Raw genomic sequence first — 15,784 nt, 5'->3', positions numbered from 1 at the left:
CTAGTCGTGGCACACTAGTAAATAAGACAAAGCGTCCTTGCCTTCAGAGCCCAGCCCAGCCCGGCCCAACCGCAGGCCCCGCCTCCCTCCGCAGGAGGTCTAAAGCGCAGGCTCCGCTCCTTCACTTCTCTCTTACTCCCGCCCCGCACCGCACATGGGATTTGCCCCCTGCAGTAACTCCAGGCAACGGCCTCTCCCCATCCGGCCCTCACCCCTGGACGAAGGATCCCCCCATCTCCTTTCCACGCGCAGTGCCCCTTCCTGCTGCGGGCACAGGGTCTGCCCCCCAACCTGCCCCCCACTTCTCCAAAGTGCCCATGCCCATTCCAGGACGCGGAGCCTGAGCCACGCACCTACGCGGGGAGGGCAGCCTCCGGGAGTGGTCGAGACCAAGCGCCAGGCGGGGACAGTGACCCGCAGGGCGCGGACACAGTACCCGTGGTAACGCACGTGGGCTAGTCCTGATTGCAGTCCGTCCGGGGACCACTTGACACTTAACCAGTTTAGAGCGCTTCACGCTCCGAATCTCATCGGACCCTTTGCCACAGCCCTGCCCAGGGCCACAGATGCCCCCGTTTCACACATGAAGAAGAAGTCCAGGCTCAGACGGGCGTCAAGCCCGGGAGAAGGTTGCCGGGGGAACGAGTGACAGTGTCTGGACTAAAACCCGACCCTCTGCGGCGGGCGGCTCCAGAGCTCCTCCCCTGACCCTCCCTCCTCCACGCCGCCCCCGGCGTTGCCTGCCGCCACGCGCCTCGCCGCCACTGCAGAGACGCGGCTCCGGTCCCGCTCGCCTCCGCTGCGGGCCTCGAGGACGCGGGGTCCCGGCCCCCCGCTGGCCGCGCCGCTGCTGGTGAGTGCGGGGCGCCTCCCCACCCCGCGCCCACGGCCGCTGAGCGCTCCCCGGCGACCCTGGGCGGGGCGGGGGCTTGATCCTGCCTTCGGGCCAGGCTGAGACTGGCAGGTGAGGGGATGGGAGGAGGTCGAGGGAACTAGACCCACCCCACTCCCCACCTGCCTTCTCACCCCTCGGTTCTGGGCGGGGAGGGGGCTCCAGCTGCTGAAGTTTCCCGGACAACCCCCTCCCCCGTCGGCAGGCTCCCAAGCTGCCTGGAATGGACGGAAACTTGGTGCTGGTGACGGCTGGGGTGGGGGGTGGAGAGGGGAGGGGAGTTCTACCCCAAGGAGCGGGCCGGCCGGCACTGTGGAGTGGCGGTGAAAGCTGGGCGCGCCTTGGTCCCGGGGCAGGGGAAAAGCGGATAGCTGGGAGCTGCTGCTGGGGGGCCGCATGGGGGGCCAGATCCGGCTCCACCAGTCCCGGGCCTGGGCTTGGAGGGAAATTCTTTGCCGGTGAGTCGCGTCCCTAGGGTGTGTTTGACAGGACTGGGCAGACAGGACTGGAAGGTGGAAGGTGGGGGCCCAGGAGGGGGCAGCCCCCAGGTGGGCCGCCCTGAGAAGGCTCAGGTGGAAGCACCTGTCAGGGCCCTTCTCCTCCGGGGCTGGCAGACAGGGTTCCAACCTCCACTCCAGTCTTCTTGAACTCTCGCCAGGTGAGTGCCAGGCTGGGGAAGGAATGGCCTTTTACTACTCTTACCACAGCTCAAGAAAGTAGGAATTATTTCTCTTTAGAGATAAGGAAGGAAGGTCAAAGAGATTAGGAGAACTTGGAAGTCACCCAGGTAGAAGGGGTAGAGCTGAGGCTTGAATCCAGATGTGACTCCACGCTCAATACACATCCCACTCCCCAAAGGACAGGTCTTAGAAGGAGCTGAGTTGAGGCAGACACTTTTTTTTTATTCTAAATATGTTACTGTATGCTGCTGCCAGTGCATATAAAATAAGCGCCCTTGTGAAACAGAAGTTCATGAAAATTCAGAGAGGTAGAGGATTAAACAAATACTTTAATTCCCACTGGCAATTAAATTCTGGGGAGAAAATAAAGGGGACAGGAGCAGAGTGACTGGGAGGGCAGGGGCTTCCAGGTCCAGGGTAATCTAGGGTGGCCTCTAAGAAGAGGATGTTTTAGCAGAGGCCTCAGTAATGAGAAGGATGCAGCCATGCAAGTTTCTGGAGGAAGAGCATTCTAGGCAGCAGGAATAATTACAAAGCCCCAGAGGCCCCCATTGCGGCCTGAGCAGAGAGGCAGGTGGAGAGTGTAGGAGAGTAGAGCAAGAATGTAGAAACTGGGGTTTTATTCTCAGTGTAATGGAAGCTAGTAGAAAGTTTTAAACAAGGGCGTGACATGATTCAATTTAATGGACTCTGCGGGCATAGGAGCAGACACTTGAAGGCCAGCCAGGAAGCTTTGGTAATAATACCAGCAAGGGTGATGGTGATTTGGAGCAGGGGGTGGTGGTGGAGGGGTGAGAAGTGGTGATGCAGGGGTGGACCCTCAGTCAGCATGCATGCTCAGAGTCACAGAGCGGCTCCAGGAGCACTCACATGTGCACACAAGCCCACACGTACACACGGAGAGGCACATGCTCCCAACACCCTTTGCAGCATGTAGACACTAGGTGCACTCAGGCAGACCCACCTGTCCACACCCTCTGAGTCATTCCAGGACTAGAAGGAGGATGTGTGATCTGGGGACCTGAACAAAGCATGACTCCCCACCACAAAGCTCCGGCATCCCGATTGCTGGTGTGTCTGGGGCTCCCTCAGGTCCTGGCACAGGGAAGGAGGGTGTCCCTAGATTTTTCCTGGATCTGGTGTCCGCAGGAACCAGACCATTACCCTCTCCATGTGCCTCCCCCCACAACCTGAACTGGTCTCCCAACTTCACCACCCACTGCCTGTGGGACCTTGGGGAGATTATTTCCCCTCTCCAAGCCCCAGTTTCCTATCTGGGGTTCATCACCCCAACTTCACAGGATGATAGCGAGGCATCAACGAGGTAAGTTTTGAGAAGCTGGTCTGGGGCAGGCATCCAGCAGAGAAATGGAGAGCAGGCGGTGGACAGCCCAGCCTTGAATTCAATTCTAGTTTTAATTTTTTTTTTTTTTTTTGCGGTACACGGGCCTCTTACTGTTGTGGCCTCTCCTGTTGCGGAGCACAGGCTCCGGATGCGCAGGCTCAGCGGCCATGGCTCACAGGCCCAGCCGCTCTGCAGCATGTGGGATCTTCCCGGATCGGGGCACGAACCCGTGTCCCCTGCATCGGCAGGTGGACTCTCAACCACTGCGCCACCAGGGAAGCCCCAATTCTAGTTTTAAATGAGTGACTTGACCGCTCTAGATTTCACAATGGATAGCCAGCATTTATTGAGCACTTACTGTGTACTGAGTGCTTTGCAATCCTTTTCTCATTTGATTATCAGTTTCTTCATCTGTCAATGAGAAGCATAATAGTGTCTACCTCCCAAGGTCCTTATAAGGATTAAATGAGATCCAGCACATAAAGTATTTAGCTCCTTGCCTGGCTCGTTGTAAATGCTCAATAAATAATAACTGTTATTATCAGCAAATGCACATTCCCTTCCTTCTGGCATATAGCTCTGTGACTTTGGGCAGGTTACTTAGCCTCTCTGTGCCCGTTTCCTCTCTGTAGCTTAGGAAGAATAACAGTCCTGATCTCATAGGGTCGTTGGGATGATCAAACGAATCCATCCACATAGAGAACTCAGAACAGCGCCTGGCACATAGTAAATGCTCTGTAAATGTCATCTACCCGTTCTCAGACCGGTTTTCCCATCCTGTCAGGCGGGCACGGCCCACAGCGCCCCCACCAGGCACCATGGACTGGAAGACGCTCCAGGCCCTACTGAGCGGGGTGAACAAGTACTCCACAGCCTTCGGACGCATCTGGCTGTCGGTGGTGTTCGTCTTCCGCGTGCTGGTGTACGTGGTGGCAGCGGAGCGCGTGTGGGGGGACGAGCAGAAGGACTTTGACTGCAACACTAAGCAGCCAGGCTGCACCAACGTCTGCTACGACGAGTTCTTCCCCATCTCCAACATCCGCCTCTGGGCCCTGCAGCTCATCTTCGTCACGTGCCCGTCGCTGCTGGTCATCCTGCACGTGGCCTACCGCGAGGAGCGGGAGCGGCGGCACCGCGAGAAACACGGCGACCAGTGCGCCAAGCTGTACGACAACGCGGGCAAGAAGCACGGTGGCCTCTGGTGGACCTACCTGTTCAGCCTCATCTTCAAGCTCCTCATCGAATTCCTCTTCCTCTACTTGCTGCACACTCTCTGGTACGGCTTCAGCATGCCCCGCCTGGTCCAGTGCGCCAACGTGGCCCCCTGCCCCAACATCGTGGACTGCTACATCGCCCGGCCCACCGAGAAGAAGCTCTTCACCTACTTCATGGTGGGCGCCTCCGCCGTCTGCATCGTGCTCACCTTCTGCGAGATCTGCTACCTCATCTTCCACAGGGTCGTGCGAAGCCTTCCCAGAAAGAGCGGCCTCCGGGGCCGCGGCCCCCCGTCCTCCGCCAGCCAGGCCTCCACCTGCCGCTGCCACCACAAGCTGGTGGAAGCCGGGGAGTTGGGCCCGGATTCCAGCGACGACAAGATACGTGCTTCGGCACCCAACATGACCCCCATCTGACCACGGGCTGGGGAGCGATCCTGGGCTGCCCGTGGGGACAGGCAGGGAGGTATTGTGCCGGTGGAGGGGTCCTCCCGGGGCTGGGGGGCCCCACTCTGAATTCACTACACTATTCAATTTCACCTTTAGTAGATTGTTTTGAGCGCTGGGCACTGTGCTGTCTGTCTGGTATAGGTCACACCACAGGCCCACTGGCAGCCCTCCTGGGAGAAAGACAAGCAAGTTAACTACTGCCTGCAAGGGGACACTTAGAGGACTCTGCTGGGCTTCACCTAAGCCAGGAGGGGATGATGGGGAGAGGCTTCCCTGAGGGAGGAATGTCTAAGAGAGGTGAGAAGTGCTTCCTAGCACACAAAAGCAGGTGCAGAGGCCTGGAGGCCACAAAGGGAAAGATGCTTGCCCTGGGTCTGGTGAGATGTACCAGACCAAAGGGAATCTTCATTCCTTCGGGAGAAGCACCCAGATTCCTGGGATGGAAAGGAAGTATCCTCCCAGCAGTGGAGGTCTGGAGGCTGAGAGTGAGCCTGGGAAGAGGAGGGGTAAGCTCTGGTGACACCAACCCCGGCTTGAGACACCCAGAGATCCTCTGGCTCACCACTGCCCTTTGGGAACCCGCCCCCCATCTTATTCCTCCACCCTCAGGCAGCTTTGCTCCCATCTTCCTCCCACAAGTGTACTCAGTCTGTTGCCAGCCTTTCAGACCCTACTCTCAGGGACTTGAGGTGGATGTGCTGATAGGAACATCCCCGAGGCAATTTCTTTGAAATCAATAAAGGCTGTCTTTTATACAGGTTGACTCTCTTCTTTTCTCCCACACTCCCACCCACAAGACCCTGAGGGCAGAGAAGGTAGCCCCTCAGAAGGGGAGAGAGCTCCATGGCTCGAGCTGAATTTAGGCTGGGGCTGGGGTTGACCCAGGAGGGATCTGGGGCGGAACCTACAGATATACATGCTGTGATTGTAGATGTGGTCACAAGAGGGCGCTGTGCTCCCTCTACAACAGCAGCGCTAGCCCTTCATAGTGAGGCCCTGCCCTGAGCGCACAGTCACAGCCCTCTGGTTGCAGACAAACCACACTCCTTCCTCCTTTGTAACCCAGTCACTGCCATCCACAACGTGCATCCCCGCCCTGTGTACACAAAATCCCTGTTATTCATACTCTCACTCCTGTATGCTCACAACAGGCTCCTCTAAAGGCATGAAGCCCCAGCCTCACCCAAGCGCTATCCAGCTCCTTCCATTTTCCCTGAGCATTTTCTCCACCTCAGGCCCCTGGCAGACATGAGGACTGCACAGGGGAACAGGATCTGAGCCCAAGGAGCTCAGAGCCTGGGGGAGACAGAGACACACTCATCTCCTGCACTAACCAACCCCAGGTGGATCCCAGCCCCACTCCCAGCACTGTGTGATAACCTGAAATTTCAGGAACACCAACATCCAAGCCAGGACAGGATGGAAAGCAAAAGGGGTGCAAGACTATACTCACGCAGAGGAACATTTAGTAACTATCAAAGCCAAGGCCAGGAGCCAGAAATCCAGGAGGCAGTGAGCCAAGAGCCAGTGCAGCCAGGGAAAGGACGGGTCATTGTGTCAACAGGACAGGCTGGGGTTCACCTTTGCTCTCACGTGTGGTCGTTACTGTGGTGGATAAGCCAGCCAAGTTTAAAGGGCCCGGGCCGGGCTGACACTCACCTCCCAGGTTAAATCATAGCTTAACCACTTCATGACCACAGCTTCACCATGCTGCACCTTGGACAGGCTTTCAGAACCTCAGTCTTGTCATCAATACAATGGGCATTTTATCAGTCAGGGTCTCAACAGGAAACAGATGGCACATTCAAACCAAGGAACTTCAAAGAGTCTCCTTGAGGGACTGTTTTGGAAGGTATAGGCATGCTGAAGGAAACCCATAAAAGGCGCCCTGGGGCTAGTAGCAGGGTAGCCATGGACGGGTTGCCACACAAAGGCTGCAAGGAGGCATCCAACCGCAGCAATCAAATAAGTACCACGACTTCACTCTACCACCTCCTACCCACCTGCCAGCGGCTCCCACTGACCCAACACAACCAGAAACCAGAGGGCACAGAAGCCTGTTGAGACGGTCAGTACGGGTCAGCCTCCCAGGGCACAGAGCAGATCTGAGGGGCAAAAGGAACATATTCAGCCCAGCACTCAGGACAGTATCCACTCCTAGGATTGTTGCAGAGATAAAAGGAGACAGTGTCATAACATGTTAGTTCAGCGCTAACATATCCAGTAAATATCCATGCACAACCATGCTTAGGAAAGTCTCTGCCTGCCGCCCAGGCCATCTGGTGTGTCAGTCCCAGCTTGGAGTGGATGGTTGCCAAGGTCCCAGGGAGGGCTGATCGCTACCTATTTGCTGTGTTGCATTCCAGCATCTTCCAGGACGGTTCCCACTGCCTGGATAAGGATGGCTTTGAGGTCAGAGCAACCAGAGAACAACATCAGCTATCTCAGCAGGGACTGAGCCTCCAGTCCTGGTCCCGCTTCTCCAAGCTGCGGGCCAGGACCACAGATGAGGGAATATTCCAGCCCTAAGCATCCCACATTTGGCCTGACAGCTGTCCCCAGCAGTGCCGCTCACGCTTTCCATCCAGCATGTATTGAGCTACTGTTCACCATGCAGAGTCCCCAGCACACATCTCACGTCCCCTGGTCTTCTCTTATGAGGGTACACACCTCTACCTCCTCTTCCCCCAACCACGTGAGGAGTCACTGCAAGCTTCCTTCGATAGTGCTTATGATTATGATTTAGATTTCATATACACACTTTCGAGTCCACATCTACTTCATGATGTGACAGCCACCCTGCAGCCCAAGGCAAATAGATTATTTTGTATTCATCACCCTGATCCAAGCCTCTTGGTAGGGACTAAATGTTTGTGTCTCCCCCAAAATTCATATGTTGAAACGCTAACTTCCAGTGTGATGTTATTAAAAGGTGGGGCCTTTGGGAAGTGGGCTCATGAGGATGGATTTGTGCTCTTATGAGAAGAGACACAAGGGGGATGGTCTTTCTCTCTCTGCCATGTGAAAACATACGCAGAAGACAGCCCGATATAAACCAGGAAAAGGGCCTTCACCAAGAACCCAACCTGGCTGGCACCCTGATCTTGGACTTCCAGCCTCCAGGACTATGAGAAATAAAGTTCTGTTGTTTAAGCCACCCAGTCTGTAGTATTTTTACAGCAGTCCGAGCTGAGACACCTGCATCATCTATCAACTGGCTCACTGCAATAATCTCCCTGCTTCCTGCTCCAACTCTGGGAAGCAGATGCTGCAAAAGAGAGGGGTGCAAAAGGCATGCTGGGGAGGAACACCTGTGAATGGAAAGGGGAGGAAGCAGGACCGAGCGACAAGACCCATTCGTGGGAGCTCTGTGTCCGTTAGACAAAGATGGTCACATTGGATAGAAATGGCTGGGCCCTTGACCACGCTTGGCTCAGCCATTGCCTGGGGCCACCCCAAGCAGAGCCTGGCCACCTGCATAGCTGAAGCAGACCTGGAGGCTGTCAGCTGGCCAGACTCCGCACAGCTGGGCAGCGAGTCCTCCGTTGAAGGGGGAGATCTGCATCCACCACCCATTCCCACAGTCTATTCCCAGCACAGCAGCCAGGGTGATGCCATAAAACCTAAATCAGGCCATGTCACTCCTCTGCCCCAAACCTCCAAAGGCATCTCACACTGGCCTTTAGGGGCCTCCAAGACCTGCCGCACCTGTTCCCTTTCTGAACCCTCATCTCGTCTCCTTGCTGACCTCACTCAGTCACGCGGACCTCCTTGCTCTCCCTCAGGCAGGAAACACCAGGCATATTTCTGCCTCAGGGCCTTTGCACTCTCTTTCCCTCTGCCTGGAATGTGCTTTCCTCCTGAGAGCCACAGGGGTCCCTCCCTTCCTTCAGGGCCTGCATCAAAGGTCAGCTGCTTCATGAGAATTTCTCCCTTCTTCTGTTCAAAAATGAAACCACCACCTCCTGCGCCCTCATCCTCCTTTCCTGCTTTACTCTCCAACTAACAGGTATCACCAGCTAACACATTCTATATTTTGTCTGTCTCCCTCCGGCTAGAATGTAAAGCCCACAAGACGGGGAGTTTTGTTATCGCTGGTTCCTGGTTGATCTCCAGTGTCTAGGACAGCAGCACCAGGCAGTGCTCAGCGCTCAGTAAATAATTTGTTGAATTCATAAATTCGTATATGAGCCTGGGGCCCTGCTAGGTGCTGGGCATGTAAACAGGACTCAGCTGCCTGCCCTCAAGGGGCTCACAGACTAATAGGGGAGGGGGTAAAGACAAGTAAACAATGCACCCTGGATGGGGAGAAGGGAAATGGGGATGGTTTCATGTGTATAGAGTTTCAGTTTTGCAAGATGAAAATGCTCTGGAGATCTGTCGCACAACAATGTGAATGTATGTAACATGACTAAACAGCGCACCCAGGGGCAGTAGGTGAGCCGCTGAGAACGTAAAGACTCATCTAATCCAGAGGAGGCCAGCAAGGGGACTTCTGGGGGAAGGGACGTGGAGCAAAGTCCTGAATGACTGTAGGGCTGAGCATGTGAGGGTGCCCCAGCCAGAGGGGACAGCACGGACAAAGGCCAGAGTCACGTATGGCTGGATCACTGAGTGAAAGGGGAAGAGGGAGGAGGCTGGAGAGGTGCTTGAGGCCAGGAGGCAAAGGAGAGCCACAGAAGGGTTCTAAGCAGGACAGCGTGTGGTCTGATTTCTGGGGAAGGGTGGGGCTGGGCTGGAAGCCAGGAGACCAGTTGGGAGGCCACTGAGATGGTGGCCTAAACAGGGTCAGGGCAGTGGGAACAGAGGGAGGTGTGGGGGTCTAAGGATGTTTCCCAGGTGGAATGGCCAGGCTGTGGGATTGTCTTGGCCGACCCTGGCTCATCCTTTCCAGGAAGGGGAGGGATCATTCAAACACTAACCTCCAGAGCCCCTAAGGAAGGGGTGAGGATGAGGGCAGCTCCTCCCTCCTTCCCAGTAGCTGGGATCACAAAGGCTTTGGGAGGGCCTGGGCCCAGCCACAGGAGAGGAACTCTGGGAGCAGAGGCTGTAGTGGGGGCGTGGTGAGAACCCGCCTCCAGGGACCTCGGTTCTCATGCCCTCAGGGGTCAGAATTTCGTGGGCTCCTCGTCAGCTTTGGAAATCCAGGAGGCTCAGCTCATCATGGCCCTGAGGGACAGTCCTGGAAGGGGAAGCTAGCTCAGCCTCCTGAAGTTGACGTCTGGGCTGAGCCCACCACACTTGCTGCCCCAGAGGTCCTCCTGCGAGGACTGAAGGCAGGAGCCTGGGGCACCCACCCTGGGGCACCAGGAATCCAAAGATTGAATCCTGTTGTGGAGGAACACAGGACCTTTCTGACACCGGCCCCAGGCCTTGGACCCCACCTGTCACATTCCCTTTCCTTAGCTGCCCTATCCTTCACCAACATTCTGACCCCAGCTCCCTCCCTTTCAGCCCTTTCTGCTCCCACCAAGACCAACCCACTGACCCTTTTTGTCACAAAAATGTTTTGTTACGTTTTTAGCCCCCATCCATTGGAAAACTTCCTGTGTACTAATATTATGCTATGTGCTTTGATTGGATCTCCCATCAGCCCGATACAGTAGGAACTATTACCTCCCCAATCTATAGAGGAAAAAACTGAGGCACAGGGGTTTAAGCAACGTGCCTAAGGGCACAGAGATAAACAGAAGAGTCTCAACTTCTAGACCCTACTGCCTCTCCCACCAAGGCCGGTGAAGCCTCGGGACGTCGCGGCCCCCAGTCCTTGGGCCTTTGCTCACGCTGTTCTTCTGCCTAGAATGCTCTCCCCCCAGCCCCCATCTGGCTGACGAAAGCAAGTTTCACATATTGCAGTATGGGAAAGTCATTCTGGCTTGCACATGAGTTAATTCGAATTTTATGCTAACTAAAACAGCCTGTCTGTGACCTATCAAACCTACGTTGTTCATCTGCTTTAATTATTAAAGAAAAGGGTGCATTGACCAGAAGTAAAGAATGTTCATGTTAAAAATAAAGATCACAACATGCCTCCCTTCCTGGGACGCCCTTGCCGCTACTCCTCCGATGATGACTCCCTTCCCAGGTGCCAAGGCCGTACTGACTCACTGTGCGCTGCTGAGCTGTGCTTTTTTGGGGTTTGGGGTTTTCTGGGTTTTGTTTTTCTTGAAACCTTGAAGGAATGTATCCCTGACTTGTTTGATGTTCTTTGTTCTGACAAGATATAAACTGTGCTGAAACCCATGCTTCTCCAGAGCAGTTCCTCAGAGTTATCTGAGAGGCTGTCTCCTGAACAAGAATCCTCGGTTTGGCTCAAATAAAACTCTTTTCTATTCCTGCTATAGATTGTTGATCGACGTGGCTAGCGCAGGCTCCTCCAGGAAACGCTCCTAACCGAGTCCCTCTGAGTCTGGTAGTTCTCAGGAGAGCTTTGTGCATCTACTCTAACCCAAGGGCTGATATGCTCAGCTCCTGCCTTCTGCTCCAGCCAGTGGGAGCCCCAGGCCAGAGACCACATCTGGCTGGTTTGTGGTGAAGTCCCCAGCTCCACACACAGTGCCTGCAGCACACGAGTGTTCACACACAGGATGATGCCTGAATGAGCAATGGCAGGCTCTGCCCACCCCTAATTCCTTGGGATGTCTCCCCCCACCCCGTATTTAGAGGCATGAGAACGGGATCCAAGCTAAAGGTCGGGAGAGTCCCCGCCAGCCATCCCCTCCCCAGTCTCACGTGGTCCACGGGCACTTCTTAGTGCCCTCTGATTGTGTAGCCTGCCCAGGAGTGGGGATGTTTGAGAATTCTGCAAGAACAGGGGCTGGGTAGAGACCCCAGCTCCACCACAGACGCCAGGGAGGGCAGATTATAACCCCTCTCTCCCGGTGTGGTTCCCCATGCCCTAACGAGTCTTGATTACCCAGTGTGGCTTTCCTGGTGACCGCAGGGCACCATAGTTTCCCCTCCAGAATGTGGCTTTGTCCCGGGGGGGGGGCACTGCGGGGGGCACCCCGTGGCCACCCCACAAATGAGGGGTCTTCTCCCTTCTCACCAAGGGGTCAAGGAGATGTCCTTCCCTAGAGGCCCCCTCATCCTCATCCCCACCCGCCCATCTCTCACAGCCTCTCAGGCCAGTTGCCTGAGATCAGAAAGTTCTGGCTGCAATCCTTTCAAATGTAGCCACGGAAGCTGAGGCTGGGAGAGTCTGTCGGCCTGAAGACCTCGGAGGGCAGACATGGAAAGCAGCGGTTTCTCATCCTCTTCCCTTTCGACCCCCAGCGCCACCTCCCGGGCCCCTTCCTTGAGTGTGGTTTCAGGGAGCCTGCACCTCCCGTCCCGCCCCGCTCAGCTCGGAACAGCGCCCGCCGCCCTCCCGCCGCTTCCTGACCCCACCCCGCCCCGCGTGCTATTTAAGGCGCCCCCGCCGCCAGGCGCCGTCCAGCAGGCAGGGCTCCCACGGGCGCCGCTCCGGCCGACGCGCGTCCCCACTGCCACCTGGGCCGCCGGCAGGCAGGCGGTGAGTTGGGCTGGGGCGCCACCTGCCAGCTGACGAGCGGGCAGGGACAGGTTGCCACGTGCCAGGGGCTGAGGGTGGCTGCTGGGGGACCCACCGCGGCTGCGCTCACCCAGCCTGCTGGGCCAGCGTCTGCGCTAAGCCAGGCTCCTGCCTCCTTCGGTTGCATCCTTAGAACCCTTGTTAGTAGGAATAGTATCATTTCCATTTCACAGGAGAGGAGTGCTCAGAGGTCGTCACTTATCCAAGGTCCCAGTTTGTAGAGGAGTCAGGATTTGAACCCAGGCCTGGTTCCAGAGCCTGGCTCTAAACAGCTTTGCTGCTGGGGAGAAGCACCACCCCTGCCCCTTTCCCCTACCTTCCTCCCCCCACTCTCCCCGTGGTGTTCTGGGAACTTTGTGGCCTGTGCCTCCACCCTGCCATGACAGTTCCTTTCAAGAGTCTAGAATTTGGCAGCGACAGCTTTGGCAGGGGGAGGGGATGGAGAAAGGGGACAGGATCAAGTGTCACGGTACTTGAGCGGCAGGTGGTCAGTATCGCTGACAGGTGGAGCTAATGCAGGATGCTGCCTTGAGTGTCTAGCATGCCTTCACCCACCCCACCATAAACTCAGAGGTTAGAGTGAGGCCAGCTGGGTGAGAGCTGGTGGGGTGGGGAGTGGGGACCTGAGGCTTCCGGCCCCCTGAGAAGCTGAAGATATCACCACCACCACCCACTCCCCCACTGGGGTAGGGGGGACAGCCTGTCCTGGGCAAAGGGAGGAGGGGCAAGGCACAGCCTTGTGACCTTGGATAAGTTCCTCAAATTCTCTATTCCCTTAGGCTCAGGACCTTGATCCAGACCTCCTTCGGCTGTGGTCACCCTGGGACTGCAGCTGGGAACAAGAGGGACACAGATGTGACTAGACAGGGACCCTAGCTGTACCCTTGCCAGAGCTTAGCAGTCATCATCCAAAGATCTGGGTGTGAGTCCCCAGGCCAGTCCCTTCCCCTCCTGGAGCTCAGTTTCCCTGTAGGTAAAATGGGTGTGGCCGGCCTCCCTGCAGGCTTGTTGCTAGGACAGCTGAGAAGGATGCTGACAGTGTCCTCTGTCTCCCTGCAGACGGAGGCCCAGGAGCCATGGGCGACTGGGGCTTCCTTGAGAAGCTGCTGGACCAGGTCCAGGAGCACTCGACCGTGGTGGGCAAGATCTGGCTGACGGTCCTTTTCATCTTCCGCATCCTCATCCTGGGCCTGGCTGGCGAGTCAGTGTGGGGCGACGAGCAGTCGGATTTCGAGTGTAACACGGCCCAGCCAGGCTGCACCAACGTCTGCTACGACCAGGCCTTCCCCATCTCCCACATCCGCTACTGGGTGCTGCAGTTCCTCTTTGTCAGCACGCCCACCCTGGTCTACCTGGGCCATGTCATTTACCTGTCTCGGCGCGAGGAGCGGCTGCGGCAGAAAGAGGGGGAGCTGCGGGCACTGCCGGCCAAGGACCCACGCGTGGAGCGGGCACTGGCAGCCATAGAGCGACAGATGGCCAAGATCTCGGTGGCGGAGGACGGTCACCTGCGGATCCGTGGGGCGCTGATGGGCACCTATGTGGCCAGCGTGCTCTGCAAGAGTGTGCTGGAGGCAGGCTTCCTGTACGGCCAGTGGCGTCTCTATGGCTGGACCATGGAGCCTGTGTTCGTGTGCCAGCGCTCACCCTGCCCCTACCTCGTAGACTGCTTTGTCTCACGCCCCACAGAGAAGACTATCTTCATCATCTTCATGCTGGTGGTTGGACTCATCTCCCTGGTGCTCAACCTGCTGGAGCTGGCGTACCTGCTGTGCCGCTGCCTCAACCGGGGGATGAGGGCCCGGCAGAGCCAGGACACGCCCCCAGCCCAGGGCACCTCCTCGGAGCCTTATGCCGACCAGGTCTTCTTCTACCTCCCCATGGGTGAGGGGCCCTCATCCCCGCCATGCCCCACGTACAATGGGCTCTCGTCCAGTGAGCAGAACTGGGCCAACCTGACTACGGAGGAGAGGCTGGCTTCTTCCAGACCCCCCCTCTTCCTGGACCCACCCCCCCAGAGTGGCCGGAAATCCCCCAGTCGCCCCAGCAGCTCTGCTTCCAAGAAACAGTATGTATAAGAGCCCGGGAAGTCTTGCTGCCTTTAGTGCAAGACTCTGCAGAGATGACTGGGGCTGGGGAAGCAGGTGCTTGCTGGCCAGAAGGCCTCACTGCATGTTGTTCTTGAACACCTGGGGCCTTCCTGGTGACCAGAGGGCACCATAGTTTCCCCTCCAGAATGTGGCTTTGTCCCAGGCACAGACAGAGGCAGCTTGGGGTGCTCTTGGCCAAGGGTGTTTGGGCCCTGTGGTCTTTTTCACCGTGTTCAAAGGGCCTCGGAGACAACTTCCTCCACCCCCACCCCCTGGAAGATTCACCTCTGCCCAGGTTGTCCACACACCCTGTCCTCACAGAAAAAGGCTGGTCGAGGCTGCTGGGTCAGCCTTGATCCCACACACAGACAGAGCCTGTGCTGGATCTGGCCCTGTCAAGGGGACTGGGGTCTTGTTCTCATCACTCCTTCCTAGTTCTGCTGTTTATCCTTCTAAAATAAACAGGACTTGACCACAAGCGAGGTGTGTATTGATACTGTCATGATGTGCCTGGGGTGGGGGGACAGCTGCTTTACCCAGGCTTCCTTTTTGGTCCTGCATAATCTGTCTTTGGCCTTAGCAATCCCAACACCAGGCAGCACCTTCAACCCTCAAACTCCTACATACTGCCTCTCAGCAGCTCTGAGTCCTAAACACTGCCTTTTGAAATGCCCCAGCACCAGCCCCCTCAACCTGCCCCTTAATCAGTGGCCAAAGCAGAGACTGTCCCCATCCTGCCCCATGGCCATCCAATGCCCCGGCCACGCTCCCAACTGCAGTGTGCTTCCTTACTGGACACTGCTCCCCACCCTGCCTGCATGCCAGCCAAGCCCTTCAGAGTCCAGCTCAAATGAGCCTGCACCCCTCGGTATTTGGGGAGGCAGGTTTAGATCACTTGCCCCCTCCTACCTTGGCCCTGTCTAGTCTGCCCACCAGAAGGAGCAACTCAAGGACCTGCATCGTAAATCCTCCCCATGCACCTAAAACTCACACAGTGAGAACAGACAATGGCAGGGTAGAGAGGTGGAAGGGACGGCCAGGGTCCAGTGGAGGAATCGAATCCTGCCTCTGAGTCACAAAGGTTGCAGGAAAAAAAAATAAGCAATTGAACTAGATCTTGACAGACAAATAGGAGTCTGCTGGGGAGGGAAGAGGACACCTTGTTTGGACAGAAAACTGTGCAAAGGCATGGAGAAGGGGAACCGTTGGGGACTGAGGGGGTGCTTAGGGCCTGATGAGCCATCTAGGATGTGGGAAGTACAGCTGAGGATAAGCCCAGTGTTGGCAGAGTTGACGTGGAAGGTGACCCGGATGGAGGCAACACTCAGTGGCCCTCAGAGGCAAGCTGTTGCCTGCTGGTTGTCCTCCCCTACCCAGGGAGATCTGGGGGTGGGGCTGGAGGAGGGGATGGGGTCCCATCTCACGTGGCTACATGCTTCTCCTTGAGAACCATTATAGCGGGTGAGCAACCTTCCCCTGTCCCATCAAGACAGGTCTTCAAAACACCAGCTCTGTATCCTTCACCCCAGAATTCACTCACTCACTGCTTACCCATCAAGTC

At 56.7% G+C, this 15,784-nt stretch overlaps 2 protein-coding genes across 2 annotated transcripts; both read left to right on the top strand.

Moving 5' to 3' along the window:
• Positions 1-779: 779 nt before the first annotated feature.
• On the top strand, positions 780-5,305 carry GJB3 (gap junction protein beta 3). Its single transcript, XM_082865648.1, has 2 exons — positions 780-853; positions 3,702-5,305. The coding sequence occupies exon 2, from the start codon at positions 3,736-3,738 to the stop codon at positions 4,546-4,548; it is 813 nt and encodes a 270-aa protein (XP_082721774.1). The 5' UTR covers positions 780-853; positions 3,702-3,735; the 3' UTR covers positions 4,549-5,305.
• A 6,714-nt stretch (positions 5,306-12,019) lies between these two features.
• On the top strand, positions 12,020-14,645 carry GJA4 (gap junction protein alpha 4). Its single transcript, XM_082862171.1, has 2 exons — positions 12,020-12,094; positions 13,193-14,645. The coding sequence occupies exon 2, from the start codon at positions 13,210-13,212 to the stop codon at positions 14,209-14,211; it is 1,002 nt and encodes a 333-aa protein (XP_082718297.1). The 5' UTR covers positions 12,020-12,094; positions 13,193-13,209; the 3' UTR covers positions 14,212-14,645.
• Positions 14,646-15,784: the final 1,139 nt, after the last annotated feature.

Source organism: Leucopleurus acutus, assembly GCF_964270905.1.
Source record: "Leucopleurus acutus genome assembly, chromosome: 2".
NCBI lineage: Eukaryota > Metazoa > Chordata > Mammalia > Artiodactyla > Delphinidae > Leucopleurus > Leucopleurus acutus.
The sequence above is the reverse complement of the archived record's forward strand: the minus strand, read 5'-3'. Positions and strand labels throughout refer to the sequence as shown.